Here is a 17804-nt window from a genome sequence, read left to right as displayed (position 1 = left end):
TTAGTGCACTGTTGTTGGCAGATTGAACTACTAGTAATTGTAATTTGTGTGGTGGGTGTTAAAAAAGACATGCCAAGGATGCTCAATAAAATACATTTTATTTAATTCTTTAAAAATAGGACTATTGTCCATATTTTCAGAATCTTAATTTTAAATATTTAAGTAATATAGATTCCATACACTTTTATGACTTAGTATCATATAATTACTTCACTTGTGATATTACTTTGATAGTAATTGACATAAGCAATAGAATATTGTTTGTGCAATACTGGTCTGTTTAGCCTAGTTTGATTCTAGCATATAAATGGGAGGAAATTGATAAATTGACTAATGTATGATGTAACTATGAAAAACACTGATAACTTGCCTAATACTAAATCCATTTTATATTATAACCTTTCACTAACAACAAATAGGATAAGAATACCGTGCTTATAAAAATAAGACAGTCACTTTTCTACACTTACTAGAATGTTGAAATTTAGTAGCCTATTAATCCAATACTTGAAGTTGTATATCAGTAACATACCACTTAAAACATGAGATTTATCATTTAAAAATTAGGACTGTATCTATATACATAAGAATTATCCTAGTGATTTTCTTAAATCATTTAATGTTTCTTCTAGTCCAAGCCAAGGTCCGTGTTGTACAGCACAGTGTACATTTAAGTCAAAAACTGAAAAGTGTCGGGATGATTCAGACTGTGCTAAAGAAGGAATATGTAATGGAATTACCGCTCTCTGCCCAGCATCTGACCCTAAACCAAACTTTACAGACTGTAATAGGCATACACAAGTATGCATTAATGGGGTAAGCATTTGATTTATATATTTTTAATTTAGTTTTATAAAATCTGCTTTTTCAGAATAGTTGTTGACACTTAAAGCTGTATAGTTAAAGTAATTAATCTCTGTCCCTGTTTCAATAATATTCCTATCTATTTCCTCCCAAAGCCATAATGCATTATATAGCTGGTGGCATTCTGTTAGTTACTGACTTGCCTTTCATCTTCCCACTGTGTGTGTTTGATATTCTCTAGAGAAAAATAGTTAAACAACTAGTCATGCGACTTTGTACTGCTTTTGAGTTTTACAAATTAATATCTTTAAGTAGCCTAAATAAAAGAACGTGAAGCCTTTAAAGCTTTCCTGATTAAATGATCACTTTCTTCTACATGAGGAAAAGTTCATTTTTCTCTTCTTATGAAGGAGCCTTAATAACATAAAATTGATGCTCATCTACTCTTTGTTTTTGCTTTGTAAAGATTTTTTAAAAGTTGCTATTTCTTTAAGAGATGTACTATCTTATTTGCACTTACTCTTTTTCAAATGTGTTTACATTATCCATTTCTGATATTAATCTTTGCTTTCTTCCCCAGTTTGTATTTCTACTTAATTATTTTAGCATTGGAGGCTTATATCTGTCTGTCTGTTACTCTGAACAGTAAATAGGCTTGACTGTATAGGGATTAAATAATTGATCTTCTCTTTTTCTTTCAGCAATGTGCAGGTTCTATCTGTGAGAAATATGGCTTGGAGGAGTGTACCTGTGCCGGTTCTGATAGCAAAGATGATAAGGAATTATGCCATGTCTGCTGTATGAAGAAGAGTAAGACTTTTTAAAATATAAGAAGAGTATAAAATTTGTTTCGAACACCTTATTTCCTCTTATATTTTAAGTGTTAAACTTTGATATGCACTTTGCACAGATAATTTCCAGCTAAAATGATCCTCTTGAGAAAAATTTTAAATGTAGCTTAGCATTGTGTTTCTAGTATTAGGTCTCTACAGTGTTTTCAAAATGATAAACTAGACAAAAAACTTGTCAGTTTTATAGAAATAATTAATATAAACACTGTTAAAAGATTTTAAAGCCATTGTAGACACTAAGTCAAGAGTTGCTGGTTGTTTACTTATATTGTTACATTTAAGGTGAATTACCAGTGGTGTTGTCTAGCCTAACTAATGAAAGTGTATGCAACATGTCATGATAGTGATGTTAGGCAGTTTCTTCCTTTATTCCCTTTCTCCCCAACTAGCCCATTAGGAAATCTGATCTTCAACTTATATTTGGCACTTCTTTTCCAGTGGACCTATCAACTTGTGCCAGTACAGGGTCTGTGCAGTGGAGCAAGCATTTCATGGGTCGAACCATCACCCTGCAACCTGGATCTCCTTGCAATGATTTTAGAGGCTACTGTGATGTTTTCATGCGGTGCAGATTAGTAGATGCTGATGGTCCTTTAGCTAGGCTTAAAAAGGCAATTTTCAGTCCAGAGCTGTATGAAAACATTGCTGAGTGGATTGTGGTAAGTATAGTTTTTACTTATAAAGAAACCTTACCTTAAAATACTTTGATCATAATTTTACTTGGCCAGAGGTCACCAATGTTACAAGAAAATCACTTTTCTGTTTATACTGGAATTACTTTATCTCAAGAATGATTTTTAAAGTTCAAATATCCCTGGGTATTATTTTCTTCTAAAGTGGTCAGAATCTCCGCATGTTTATCGTTTATAGATTGGTTGGAAGGTGATGGGAGTCGTTCTGTTTTAACTCCGCACCCTAGTTCGTTTCCCGGATGGGTTACTTCCTCCTTTGGTCCATATGATTAGGACATTTTCATGGGAGTTTTTCCTCGAGTTGTTTTGGAAAGCCCTGCTTGGTTTTTATACTTCTCCCTTGTCTCAATATGACAGATAGCCAGCTGCGGGTTCTACTTTGCTGAACAGGAGAGATGAAAGAGAAATTGGTGATTTTCTGAAGGTTTTTTCTGATGTTTCAGTATAATTTCTGGGTCTTCATCTTGTCCGTGATAGGAATGTTGAACAGGGTAAGATCAGATACAGAGCCTTTTGCAGATTTGTTAATGATTATGGATGTTCATTCCAACATAAATCCACTGAACTGTATTATTTTTAAGCCCACATTTCTCCAAGTTGTACAGATGTTAAATTACCTGAAATTTTCTAAGAAGATTGCTGAGAATGACTATCTTAAGTCACTTAAATTTTCGTGTTTCTAAGTGATTACATTAAAATATAAGTAGAAAGCATGCAGGTGATGTATTTTAGAATGTGCTATACCTGAACTGAATGAGTTTGCTTTGGAAATTGACTTAGAACTCAGCTCTTCCCCTAACCCCCTCCCCCAATTTTTTTCATCTTTTATTGTGTGTGTTCAGGACTGAGGATGCCTCAAAAGCACACCAAAAAGTTGTTTGTGTGGATTGTCACTCTTTTTGGTACTCTTAGAATAATAATCTTCTACAGTAATAATTTTGGAATTATCTCTAGCATTAAATGGTGTTTATTACACATAGGAAGAACAATACTTTGCATGTTAGAATATGTGGTTTTTAGATATGTAATGACTATGTGGTGGGAGGATCATTGAAGTTGGAATTAGGAGACCTAGGTCTTAAACCAAATAATTGGGCAATTGATTTAACTTAGGTATCTTTAAAACTTGATTTATTACTCCTTTTTGTACTCCTGTGCATGGTGCATAGTAGGTGTTCAGAAAATATCTGTTAAAACAAGGGTGCCTTGTGACACTGGTGAAGTGGAATAAGTACAAGCTTGGGAATTACAGAAGGATTCAGATCATCCTCTGGCCTTTGTCAGTTCTATAACTTCAATTAACTTATCTTTCTTGGCCCTATACTTCACTATTTTCAACTCAGATACAGTTCTTTTTTCAGATTACCTCTATTAAGAATAAGTTGTGGGGGGAAAAAAAAAGAATAAGTTGAGATCTGGTATACTTGTCTACTATAGAGGACAATATGTTCTGAAAAGAAATCTGATAATGGTGATCTCAGAATTATGTTCCACTGACTATATGCTGTGCCAGGTATTTTAGGTTTTCTAGATAGGTTATCATGTCATCTAAAAATAGTATTTTTTCACTTTTCTTCATTTTCTTTAATCTTGACTCAATTTTATTTAGAATTTTAGAAGCTCATTTGTTCCTATTAAAATATTTGATAGAAATGATCTTTTTATTTAAAGTATTTTTAAAACCTGTTTTCATATTTTAGATTTGAGGATTTAGTGAAATGCTGCTTACAATGAATTAGCAATATGAATCTTTTCTTGTACTCTGAAACTCATTAATCAGGCACTTTTAGGTTTCTGTAAGTTTGCTTGAATGTAGAAATGCTTTTATTTTATATCATTGTTGATATTCACATGCCACTCTTTGGATAGCATGGTCCGTAATGCCTGAAGGGTACCACTAGGCTGTTGCTGCATTTGTGGGCATTAACCACGTCAAACAGTAAGATAACAAACATCCAGTTCCCTATAAGTTATTTGTCTCATTTGTGTTACCTGCAGAGTTCACTAGTATATAGAGTTTATTTTGCTACATTAATAGCTCATGCTTTGGTCTTTCATCATGTCAGGAAAATGTCCTTTTAGTTAGTCATATAGGTCATTAGGACGCTCTGGTGTAAGAAGCTATGAAAGGAATGAGGGATTAGTTTCACTTTCTTTTCTTTTCAGTGGTTCCTGGTAGCTTTTTGCCTCCTTTCTGTTGTATACTGTTGCATCTTTTCTCCTTGTGTAGGGTAGCATAGGAAGAACCTAAGCAGTTTAATGCTTCAGGGTATGTTACTGACTGCTACTGGTACCATGGAAATGATGTGATAAAGATTTTTACTTTCTTTTTTGGAATAAAGTTGTTTCTGACATTGTTTTGAATGTATTTCTCAAAAATATGTTTACTGTATTTGTTAAGTGCCTACTGTGTATCTATCTGGCCAGTAGATAATGCTAAAATTGGGTTTATCAAGGACTTACCAAGTTCTTGAAAGGTTTGAGAACATATACCAGTAAATCTATTGAAACCCTGTATCATTATCTCCTTTTCTTTGAATGGGGGTTTGAGGGCATTGATCATTCTTTTTCAGTTTCTTTCAGAGTTATTGATGTGTTCAGATTTTCTATATCTTTTGTATTAGGTTTGACATTGTAGAAACCATCTTTGACCTTGATTTTTTTTTCTTTCAAATTTATCATTGTATTTTCCCCTCCCTTTTAAAATAATTGCCTGTTATTTTGTGGTTTTTTGAATTTTTAATTTGTTTTACAGGAGTTTCACTTTTAAAATTTTTGTTTTGACAATAACCAACTGTATTTCTCATTTTTCAGTTAATTTTTGCTCTCATATTTTGCTGTACTTATATGAACTTAAGTATTAAGTATCTGGTATTCTTTATGAAAGATTTAGAGCAGTGTTTCTCAGGTGTTTCATACAATAATAGATCCATGGGTTTATGGTCAAATAAATCTGGAAAACATTGCCTACTACAGTCCCCTCTCACAAATTTGTGAGAATATTGTGAGAAATTCTGCAATAAAAAAAACTTTTAAACCTTATTTTCAAACTTACCTGACCCCAGAAATCTTTGTTCATGTAAGGCTTATTAAACCTTAAATATCCTTAGACTAAGTCACTTGGGGGAACATTAAGAGCAGCTGTTCTCATCCTTGTTATATGTGTGAATCACCTTAGGGCTTAGACCCATTAATTCAGAATCTCTTGGGGTGGGGCTTAAGTATTTCTGAGGAGGAGCAGGATTGAGAACTAACCCCTTCAGCTAGAACAGGGATTGGCAAACTATGGCTCATGAGCCAGATTCAACCCATTGCCTGTTTTTTTGTATGGCTCACAAGCTAAGAATGGTTTCACATTTTAAAATAGTTATAAAAAATCAAAAGATATTATCAGAATAATATGCTTTTGAAAAATATATGAAATTCAGATTTCATTGTCTATAAATAATGATGTATTGGAACATGGTCACAGCCATTTGGTTACATATTGTCTATGACTGCTTTTGCACTTTGAGTAGTTGCAAAAGAGACTGTATGGCCCCACAAAGCCTAAAATATTTATCTGACCTTTTATAGGAAATGTTTGCCAGCCCCTGACCTAGAGCAGTGGATCCAAAGTATAGTCTCCTAACCATCAGCAGCATCACCTGGGAATTTGATAGACATGCAAATTAACAGGCGCACCCTAGATCCACTGAGCCAGTAGGTGATGGTGCATGCTGAAGTTTGGAAACCATTTTTTTTCAGTCTTTGCTATGTAATAACTCCTTTTAAAAAGACTTGTAACAGAAAATTTCTACTTTGTCATTCTAATATGCTGAAAGTGGAAGATAGCTATGGTCCTTCATTGCCTAGTGGAACAGGCCACATAGCTGTCACTTATGAAACTTGAACAACAGAGTTGCAATATTGTCACAGGATTTAGCATATGGTAAGGATTCAGTATACATTTGCTAGGTGAATGAAGCAGATTTTTTTTTTTTTTTAAATATATCTATTGATTTCAGAGAGAGAGGAAAGGAGAGAGAGAGAGAGAGAGAAATAGAAACATCAGTGATGAGAGAGTCGTTGATTGGCCGCCTCCTGCATACCCCCAACTGGGGATCGAGCCTGCAACCCGGGCATGTGACCTGACCAGGAATCGAACCCTGATCGCCTGGATCCTAGGTTGATGCTCAACCGCTGAGCCACGCCCGGTCGGGTGCAGATTTCTTAAATGTCATTATTTATATAGCAGAGAATAAAAATTGTTCATATTCACTTTGAGACTATAATGTTTTTAGGTTTCTCTCAGTGGTATTTTATCATGCCAGCCCAGGCAGAGTTTAAGTAATAACTAAAAGATTAGGACCCAGCTGCTTTCTTCTTGGCAGATTGGTGTTGAGGGGTGGCACATGGGGTGTTGAAGAATAGAACGTTTAATCCAACTTCAGACTAGAGTATCCTCCGAAGGGTAGAAAAGAAGCTCTCTGCCCCTGCAGGATGGCATAATCAGTATCACCACAAGGAATTGTGGGCCCCACATGGTTTTGTAACCCATAGAAAGTCTCGAGTGTGTTTGCTGAGAGGGAGAGTTACACATTGGAACATCCACTGAAAGGATTATATAGTTGACTTTTTCTGGGGATCTTTAGAAACAGTAAAGATTATTTTATGTCTGAAGAGACTTGAGTGCATGTGTTGCCCCTTTTGCCTCACAGTTTTTTGGGGTGGTACCTGTTTAATCATTTTCTTATCCTATAGGTCCTTTTTGTTTATATAGATTATTAAATAAAAACTATTATAATTGGTACATAACAAATTAGACTGGTAAATAAACTTTTGAATGTCTTCTCTTTGTCTCTTAAGTTTCACTTAACACTCTTGTATCTATGAAAGATAATAGCTTGGTGTATAATTACACATTAAACGCTTGTGGAATAAATGATAGCTTTCTTTTCTTTCCGACTCTGATAAGTGGGCAAATTGTGATCTTTTCTTTTGAGATAGAACACATATTTTACATTTATTAACCTGGTTGGTATTCTTTCCCCTAATTTTATAGTACTATATGCAAAAGAGGATATGATTTAGTATTTAATACACTCTCTGATAATTCGTTTTTAAAGGGAGTATTAAAAAATTCCTTCTACCAAAGGTGGCTATACTTACTAACACTCTCAAATACACCATTGTTTTTAGTTTTTCTTGCTCTCTTTTATTCACGATGTTCCAGTTCTCAGACACTAAACTCTGAAAAGCTATTGTTGTCATTAAAACACCTAAATCTTTGGGCTTTTGAGATACATAGTTACCTAAAAAATTTGGAGAAAGACCAAAAACACTGCTAGAAGGAACTGCAAGTTCTCAAGGACCTGGGTGCCACATTCTAGTAAATATCTGTTGACCTGAACTTAGACTAGGTCCTTTTGACTTTTGTTTTCTACCAAGTTAAAACCATTATTAAAGCCAGGCCTTGTCTCTCCAGTCTCTTTGTGTTACTGCCATATTTCTTGCCATCTTTTTAATTTTTATTTATTAATTTCTAAAAAATGTATCTTTATTGATTTCAGAGAGCGGAAAGGAGAGGGAGACAGAGATAGAAACATCAATGATGAGAGAGTCATTGATCAAGCCCACAACCCAGGCATGTGCCCTGACTGGGAATCGAACCCCGATCGCCTGGATCCTAGGTCAATGCTCAACCACTGAGCCATGCCCGACTGGGCTCTTGCCATCTTTTTAAAAAAACCGCATATATGTACTGAAAAACTAGCATCAGAGTTATCAAAACCACAATTTTTGTGAACATTCTAGAAATAATAACTGAGCTGTTAGAAGTGTTTCAAAAAAGTCAGTATTTGGACTAATGACTCATCTGCAGTAACTAATTCAACACATACTTTTTTGTGGGTTAGGTACTGAGTTTATAGTACATAAATTCAAGGAGCTCACAGTCCAGTTTGGGGTAGAGAAGACAAGCATGCACATTGAAAAATATTTCAAGTTCTGCATGGTGTTTTCACAGAAAACAGGAGAAACTATTTGGGGAAGGTCTCTTTAAGGAGGTGATGCCAAAGCTAACTTCTTAAGGACTAGTAGAAGTAGAAGGTACAGATTGATGTTTTATGAAGAAGGAGCCCCTGAAAAAGTCACAGAATTATGAATTTTTTTAAATAAAAAATTTCTTTTTTCTTTTTGAAAAGTGTGATTATCTTTTTTTTTTTTTTAATTCGCAAAGTAATATATTGAAAAGACTGCCTTCTTTTTACCCTGCAGCCCACTTTTCTCAAGATGAGTTTTTTTGTGTATTCTTCAGAAACTATATCGTTAGAATATATATTTGAAAAAACAAATGGAATTATATATATACTTTGCTGCACCTTATGTGCTCAAGTTTTGTTTTCTTTCTCTTACTTAATAGTCTATCTTGGAGATCTTTGGTAGGAAGATTTTGAAGAAGGGTTTTACATAGAAGGGTGACATAGTCAATTCTGCTTTTCAGGTAGTTGTAATACTGATTACCAGGTGGAAGATGGTTTTGAGCAGGGAAGACTTGGAAGGATGGAAATGTGTTAGAGAATATAATGAACATTAGGAATAGGAGTGCATCTTCCATAAAGATGTAGTATGAAGTAGTAGAAAGCCCGAAGTAGTAGGAAGACCCTTGACACTTTATGCCTATGGATTTTGGATCACATTAGAGGTGATACTGCCTCCCCAGAGGCTATTTGGAAATGTCCAGTAGTTGTCACATTAACTGAGGGGTTCTACTAGTATTTGATGGATGAGTGCCAGAGATGCTAAACTGCTTGCATTGCTCAGAACGGTCCCATACCACAATGCCAGTATATCTGCACTGAGTACGAAGCACTGATCTGCATCCTAATCACTGGTGTGCTTCTTTAAAATGTAGTTGGTTGGTCCCTCCACTAACCAGAACAGCTGAATTGGAACTTGTAGGGTTGTGACCCCAGAATCTCTTATTTTAATAAGCATATGAGATAATTCTTAGATCTACTCAGAGATGGGAGCCATTTCTTTACCATGTGAGTGGTTATTATTTGAGCAGCTCTTCCCAGTCATACAACTCCTCTTTCTACAGCCAATCAGATAGTCTTGGCTTTCCCCAAAACTCTCAGGCAAGTAGTAGGGTAGAAAGATGGAACTAAGGAGCTAGTGTTCAGTGTTATCCATTCAGCTAATGTACTGTATGTGAGTATAGATCAGAGGTTGATAGACTATGGTCCATGGGTCAAATCTGGTCTGCTCCCTGTTTCTGTAAATATAGTCATTCCTCAGTATCCATGGGGGCTTGGTTCCAGGACCCCCCACAGATACCAGAATTTGCAGATGCTCATGTTTCTTATTTAAAATGGCCTAGAACAGTGCATACAGTTGACCTTCTGTATCCGTGGATTGAAAATAGTACTGTTCTCGATCTGTGGTTGATTGAATCCATAGATGGGGAACCCGAGAAGAAGGAGGGATGACTGTAACGTCTTAAAGGAATGTAGCCCTACTCATTTGTTCACCTGTTAGCTATAGCTGCTTTTGTACCACAGTGGCAGAAATGAGTAGTTGTGACAGAGACTGTATGGCTTACAAAGCCTAAAATATTTATCATTTGGCCCTTTGTAGAAAAAGTTTGTTGACCTCTGGTAGAGACCAGTAGCTGTCAGTTTTGGTTGCATAATGGAATCATCTGGGCAGTTTTAACAAAATTACTGATGTTAGGATCTTACCCCTACCCCATTTAGGTCTGGGATTTGGACTGGGTGTCTGAGTTTTAAAAACTTTCCAGGGGATTATAATGTGCAGCCAAGGTTGAGGCACTGGTATAGAGAAGGAAGAACTCACATACAGCAGTACAGACTGGTGATTTTGGTTCTTTATGTATTTTACTAGGTCAGAGTGTCAGAAATCCAGACAGTGGAGAGTGAAGGAAGCCCTGCTTCATTAAATGCCATAGTGGGTTTATTATTTGAGGATGAATAAAACAAAACGAAAACAACAGAAGACTCTAGGAAATTTACATAACAGGGAAAGGGAATATTATTGTAGTATTTAGTGAGAACAGTTCTCTGAACATTGTTTTCTATAGAAACCCAAAGAAAATTTTAGAAAACTACCTGGCAATTTCAGTAGGACACAAGAAATGGCTCAGAAAAGTAGATTGTAAACTATGGTTTCCAAGCAAGATTCAGCTTTGTAAACAAGTCTTGAATGGTGTATATATTGTTTTAGAAAATTTGAATGAGTTGCCAGCATTTAAAAATAGATTTCACATAAAAATTCAGATTTGTAGCTTCTCTTAAAAAAACCCAAATCTTTCAGCAGTAAGGCTGAATTATATTAGGCCTTACTCTCTTTTCTTGAACAATTCATTTCTAAAGCCATTAGGTGAGGCCAAGCAAGGTAGGCCGTTCATGCCAGTTGGGGGAGCTATACTGGCACAGAGCAGGGTGTTGGAGCCTGACCAGATGAGGCAGGATGGAAGGGGAGGAAGACTAGTATGGGTCTAGTTAGAGCCCGAGCAGGATGAGAAAGGTGCCCTGTTGATGGTCAGCTGGCTTGGGATATCAGTACAAATGCTGTGGGAGGGTGTCTGCATAGGAGGGGTAGTTCTAAAAGGAACTAGGGCTTCATGGAGAAATGGCTGGTTCCAGGGCTGGGGCAGGGAAAGAACAAGATGAACCTAGAACTTTTACTTTGTGTCAGAAAATAAAGTGCTCAAAGAATCGTGGGACATGCCCAAAAGACACAATAATGATAGTAATGGATTATAATCCATTGAGTAAAATAGGAAACCATGAGGGAATAAATAAATGAATAAATTAAAAGTTTGATGAAGAACAGGATATTTACATAGTCCCAAATTATGTTCCTACAAAATAACTCATTGACTATAAAAGAGAAGAGTATCTTTATGATAAAGTTTGGCAGATAACACCCTAATCAAGTGACCAAATTAACTTGACCAATAATGATATTAAAATCATGTGTCACCTGATAGGATTCAGTGAGAAGAACACAGCATTACTTTTGTGATATCCTTCCCAAAGATATATGACCTGAATCTAACCATAAGGAAACATCTGAGAAATCCAAATTGAAGGACATTTTGATACAAAATAACTGGTCTATACTCTTCCAAAGTGTCATGGTTATATAAACCAAGGAAAGACTGGAATGTTTCCAGATTATAGGAGACTAAAGAAATATGGCAGCTAAATGCAGTGTATAATTCTGAATTGGATGATATTGGGACAAATGGCAAAACTTGAGTGGGGTCTGAGGATTAAATGGTTGGTAGTAGTCAGTGCTAATTTCCTGATTGATGATTGTGATACGGTTATGTAGGAAAACACCCTAATGTAGAAGCTATATGCTAAAATGTTCAGGTGTAACAGGGCGTCAGGCTAGCAATGTACTCTCAGATGGTTCCAGTTTTTTAAAAGTTCTTTGTGTTATACTTGTAACTTTTCAATAAGTTTGAGATTCCTTCAAAATTAAAGCAAAAATATGTGTAGCCTTGCTGGGTGTGGCTCAGAGGTTGAGCATCAACCTAGGATCCAAGAGATTGAGGTTTGATTCCTGGTCAGGGCACATACCTGGGTTTTGGGCTTGATCCCCAGTTGGGGGCGTGCAGGAGGCAGCTGATCAATGACTCTCATCATTGATGTTTCTCTCTCTCCCTCTCCCTTCCTCTCTCTGAAATCAATAAAGATATATATATATATATATATATATATATTTTTTAAAAATGTATATATAGGAAAGGCTTTATGCACATATGGAAAAGTCGCCTGGGGTATTTTGCCACAACATGCATTTTTTTTGGTTTTGTTTCTATTACATTAATTACATTGTTACTGCTGGATAAAGAAAATAGTATGGCTCTAGCTGGTTTGGTTCACAATGGGTATAGCACTGGCCTAGGGACTGAAGGATCCTGGGTTTGATTCTGGTTAAGGGCACATACCTCAGTTACAGGATCCCTGGCAAGGGCGAGTGCAGGAGGCAACCAATTGATGTGTCTCTCTCACATTGATGTTTCTCTCTCTCTCTCTCTCTCTCTCTCTCTCTCTCTCTCTCTCTCTTTCTCTCTCTTCTCTATCTGAAAAGCAGTGGAAAAAATATCCTTGGGTGACGATTGAAAAAACAACAGTATAGAATAGAAGTAGTGGGCTGTTTGTTATAAGACCCTAGGTCATAAAAAAATCTTAAGTGAAATTTTATACGTAATAATTAGCTATAACTATATATGTATTATAACAGTCTGTGTTAAGCCAATGTGAAAGTTCATAGTTTTAAAGTTGTGACTATTTTGTACATGCTATGTCAAAAATAGAATATTTTGAATTGCAAAATAGACATAATTTATTAAGAATGGGATCAGTATTTTTTCTATAAATTATACCAAATTTTGAAGGTTTTTTTGTTTAGTTAATTGATTTAATATGATTTAAGTTAGAAGTAAAATTTTTAGTCTCTTTTTAGACTGGGTAAAGTTTGCCTGCTTCTAGAATATGTATATCCTACATTTTTCATGTTAAAAAGACCATTATACATAACAGATACTGTGATATATATATATATATATATATATAACATAATGAAAATTAAGATATATAAAAACAATTTTACAACAGTAGACTGAGTCTCAGGTTGCAAATGAAGTAGAGTAACAGGAAAAGGGGGCCTCAGAAAAGATAGAATTTTAGTCCTAACTTTGATGACTAGAAAAAAATAGAGTATAAAACTCTGTCCTATAGTAGAATTTAAAGTAATATACCTAAATTCAATGGAGAGTATAAAAGCAAACAAATGTAGTCTATATGAATAATAGGCCAAAAAGGGGAAATATTTAAACCAGAAAATATTTAATAACATGGAAAAATATAATATAAACTGTATGCAAGATGACCCCAGTTTTGTGTTTATCCATGTATGTGACATAGTTATATAGAAAAGAGACTAACAGGAAAATAAGGTTGAGTAGTTTCCTGTACGAAGTGAAGCTATGGGTGATTTTTGTTTTCTCTTTTATACTTTTTTTATACTTAAAAAATTAATATGGTTTAACTTTTATGATATCTATACAACTCTTAACCAACAAATGTTTTTAAAAATTAAAATGTAATGTATTCTGTTCTGTATTTTATATAATATAAAATATTCTAAAATATTTTGTAGTTTTTTCAATAGAAATAACTGTTTATTTCTAGGATAATTGGTGGGCAGTATTGCTTATGGGAATTGCCCTGATCATGTTAATGGCTGGATTTATTAAGATATGCAGTGTTCATACTCCGAGTAGTAATCCAAAGTTACCTCCTCCTAAACCTCTTCCAGGTAAGACAATTTGAATAAGGTATATCTTTTTATAACATAGAACCTTTGAGCAAGTAGAATTGAATTACAAATGAGTCTCTAGTAACTGATTTTGTAGTACTCTCTCCTTGACAATGGGATTACTGGATAAATTATTTAGTTGATTTCTAAGTGTTTTTTTAAATCAATCCAATCTAGCTAATTATTACCAATTTAATGTTAATCTAGCCTGAGTGTCTAAAAAACATTTAGACCTGGAAAGCTTTGTTTTTGCTTGGTACTTATTTTCATTCTCTTTTCAGATTCTAAAATCTTCCATTTTTGTTTTAAATGATTTGTTCTTCTAATAGCTGTGCTTCTGTTACTGTTTTAATGTTCATGCTCATCGAATGTTTTCTGGCACATAAACTCGTTTTCTCTAGGGATGATGCTTATGGGGAAGCACAGTCTGTGGGAGAGTCTTGGGGGTGGAGGCTTTTAGTCACTAATGACCACTCCTCATCTCTGACAGTGACTCCTCGGGTTTGGCCTTCGCCCTTCACTTCTCAGGATTTAGGCGAGCTCCGGGGCTTTACCTGGAGCAAGCGCTCTGGGTTCCTTAGTCCCCTTATTTCTCCCTCACCTTCCCCAAGGTATTTGTGGCTTCTGTGCTGCCCTTGGGACTCCTGGGCCAGCACCCTGTTCACTGGTTTGGGGTGAACATTGTTCCAAGGCACTGGCAGAGGAGAGCCAGCGCTAAAAGACAGCAGCTACCTTTTCTCCAACAGTCGCCTCCCGCAGACTTCACATGAAGCCTCTTGTCTTACACCAAATTCACCACCCTACAGAAAGCACGTTAAAACTAGGGGTTTCTTAAAGTTTTCTCCCATTGTCCCTCAGTTCTTTTCCTGCACTGACCCATCTTGGGGCAAGAGAGCTCAGTATTCATGCTGGGATAATATATTGGTTGGACCTCATTGCCTCACTACAGTTTTTAGATGTGTTACCAGTTATGGTCTCATTCATTAAAATCAATTCTTGTACTTGATTTCACTTTAAGCAAATTCCACCTTTAAAACTTAAAAAACAACAGCACCCTAGCTGCTATTTATTGAACCCTCACAAAAAGTGTTAGATCATTTTTACATGAATTAGCATGTCATTCTCACAAATAGACTGCATGAGTTCCTTATTATCCCTGTTTTACAGACAAGGCACTTGAGTTGCAAAGACGTTAAGTTATTTGCTCAAAGACACTCAGTAATTTCTTTGTCATAGATCTTGTCCTCAGAATCCATATTAGTAAGTTGTAGCTGTTGAGCACTGGAGAGTGGCTAGTCTTGTTGAGATGTGTTTGAACGCTTAGTGTACAAAAAAGAATGAAATATTTCATCAATTTATTGTCACATCTTGAAATAATATTTTGCCTATATTGGGTTAAGTGAAATAAAAATTACTCAATTTATTTATTTTTTATTCTTATTACAGCTACTGAAAATTTAAAATTACATATATGGCTTATATTATATTTCAGTTGGGTAGTACCAGTCTAGATCCTTTCTTACTGATATGGCAGCTTTGTTTTTAAAGAGTGTAAAGCTCACAGTAAATCTATCTTTTGTTTGTAACTCACAGGCACTTTAAAGAGGAGGAGACCTCCACAGCCCATTCAACAACCCCAGCGTCAGAGGCCCCGGGAGAGTTATCAAATGGGACACATGAGACGTTAACTGCAGCTTTTGCCTTGGTTCTTCCTAGTGCCTACAATGGGAAAACTTCACTCCAAAGAGACACCTATTAAATCATCCCCAAACTAAACCCTCACAAATAACAGTTGAAGAAAAAATGGCAAGAGATCATGTCCTCAGACCAGGTGGAATTACTTAAATTTTAAAGCCTGAAAATTCCAATTTGGGGGTGGGGGGTGGAAAAGGAACCCAATTTTCTTATGGACAGATATTTTTAACCTAATGGCACAAAATGTTAGAATATTATTATGTGCCCTGTGTTCCCTGTTCTTCGTTGCTGCATTTTCTTCACTTGCAGGCAAACTTGGCTCTCTATAAACTTTTATCACAAATTGAAATATATATATATATTTTTTTCAACTGCCAGTCAAGGCTAGGAGGCTCGACCACCTCAACATTGGAGACATCACTTGCCAATGTACATACCTTGTTATATGCAGACATGTATTTCTTACGTACACTGTACTTCTGTGTGCAATTGTAAACAGAAATTGCAATATGGATGTTTCTTTGTATTATAAAATTTTTCCGCTCTTAATGAAAAATTACTGTTTAATTGACATACTCAGGATAACAGAGAATGGTGGTATTCAGTGGTCCAGGATTCTATAACGCTTTACACAGGCAGTTTTGAAATGAGAATCAATTTCCCTTTCCCTTATGATGGAGTTGGTTCTGATATTCATTTTGTCTTTATCAAATGGCTGCTAAGAGCACATGAGTGACTACGCTGAAGAACACAGTTAAGTGTTGTGCAAACTGGACATATGCAGCATACTACTTCAGAGTTAGTTCTTTATGTAAGTGTCTGATTTCTGCTTATTTTAAACTTTCTAATTCAATTCCATTTTTGAATTGATAGGTGACATTTTATTCATGCTTCAGTAGAAATTATGTCAATGAAATGATTCTTTTTATTTGTAACCTCTTGCATTTCCATATATCTAAAGTATGCTAATTATGTTTTTGGTTTTTGTCTGACACGGAAAAGAAAAGCTGTGTCTTTTATCAAAATATATGAACAATTTTTTCAGCATATCATCACTGATCATTGGTAACCACTAAAGAAGAGTGATTTGCTCAACTAGTAGTTAAAATTGTAGATAGGCCGCCTGACATTTTTTCCCCTAAAATATTTTAACAACAATGGAGGTGAAACAGCACAATGTCCCATTCCAGATTTATTTTTTAAATAGATGTAAATAATTGGCTTTTTAAAGAAAGAAAGCAAAAGCATTTAATGTATTAACAGGCTTGTTGCTATGCAGGAATGGAAGGGGGCATTACAAGAATATTTTAAGCTTGTGACATATTTATTGCTTCTGTTTTCCAACTACATCACTTAAATTAGACATAAATAGCTATGATTTTCCTGGCTTCATGTAGGAGGCAAATTTAGGGAAAGTTGAAAAAATTTGTGTTTTGGCTTCTTTTTTTCCTTTTTTTCTTAAGAGTATAAGGTTTACACAATCATTCTCATAATGTGACGCAAGCCAGCAAGGCCAAAAATGCTAGAGAAAATAATGGGATCTCTTCCTTGTAAACTTGTACAGTACGTGGTGACTTTTTTCAAAATACAGCTTTTTGTACATGATTTAGAGACAAATTTTGTACATGAAACCCCAGATAGACTATAAATAATTCTAAACAAACAAGTAGGTAGCTATGTATGTAATTGCTTTTAAATCATTTAAATGCCTTTGTTTTTGGACTGTGCAAAGGTTGGAAGTGGATTTGCATTTCTAAAATGGTGACTTATTCTGCAAGAGTTCTTAGTAACTTCTTGAGTGTGGTAGACTTTGGAACATGTACATTTTTTGCTTGTAATGTTATCCTGTGGTAAGGTTTTGGCAGGTCTACACTGCCCTGTTTTCTTTTGAGTCTAAGTTAAATGTTTTCTGAAAAGAGATATGTGCACTGAACTCTCCATGGCAGATCAAGATGTGGTAAAACAAAAGGATCAAGACAAATGAGATCTAATACTACTGTCAGTTTAATGTCCACTGTGTTTTATACAGTATCTTTTTGTTCACTTTGGAAATTTTTACTAAAAATTGCAAAAAATAAAGTATTGTGCAAAGATGTAAGGTTTTTTGAAACTTGAAATGCATTAATAAATAGACTTGATGAAATCAACTTGAAGGTTCCATTCTTTTGAACTCTTGAGAACTACCACAAGAAACTTCCCACTAGGCAAATTTTTCTTACTAAATGAAAGAGATTGTTAAGTAGAAAGAGGATTGTCTCTTTCCATACAAGTACAGATAACTTTAATTCCTGGTTAGGAGTCCATGTAAAAAAATTAGGATTAGATACCTCTACACATTGAACATTTAAAAAATACTTAACCTCAACTGCTTTATTTCCAATTTAGCATTACATTATTTTCAATCACTATTCAATGTGTTTAAAAG

The 17804-nt window shown here is 35.2% G+C and overlaps 1 protein-coding gene across 2 annotated transcripts in view; it reads left to right on the top strand.

Moving 5' to 3' along the window:
• Positions 1-17526, top strand: part of ADAM10 (ADAM metallopeptidase domain 10) — a 120284-nt gene extending 102758 nt beyond the window's left edge. For both annotated transcript variants that reach the window (XM_081130265.1, XM_081130266.1), the window contains 5 exons: positions 633-816; positions 1506-1614; positions 2094-2314; positions 13558-13684; positions 15278-17526. In XM_081130265.1, coding sequence (XP_080986391.1) covers positions 633-816; positions 1506-1614; positions 2094-2314; positions 13558-13684; positions 15278-15372 — 736 coding nt within the window. In that variant the 3' untranslated portion in view covers positions 15373-17526. The remainder of the gene's footprint in view (positions 1-632; positions 817-1505; positions 1615-2093; positions 2315-13557; positions 13685-15277) is intronic.
• The last annotated feature ends 278 nt before the right edge of the window (positions 17527-17804 follow it).

Source organism: Miniopterus schreibersii (genome assembly GCF_964146895.1).
Source record: "Miniopterus schreibersii genome assembly, chromosome: 1".
NCBI lineage: Eukaryota > Metazoa > Chordata > Mammalia > Chiroptera > Miniopteridae > Miniopterus > Miniopterus schreibersii.
Note: the sequence above shows the minus strand (reverse complement) of the source record. Positions and strands in the feature narration are given on the sequence as shown.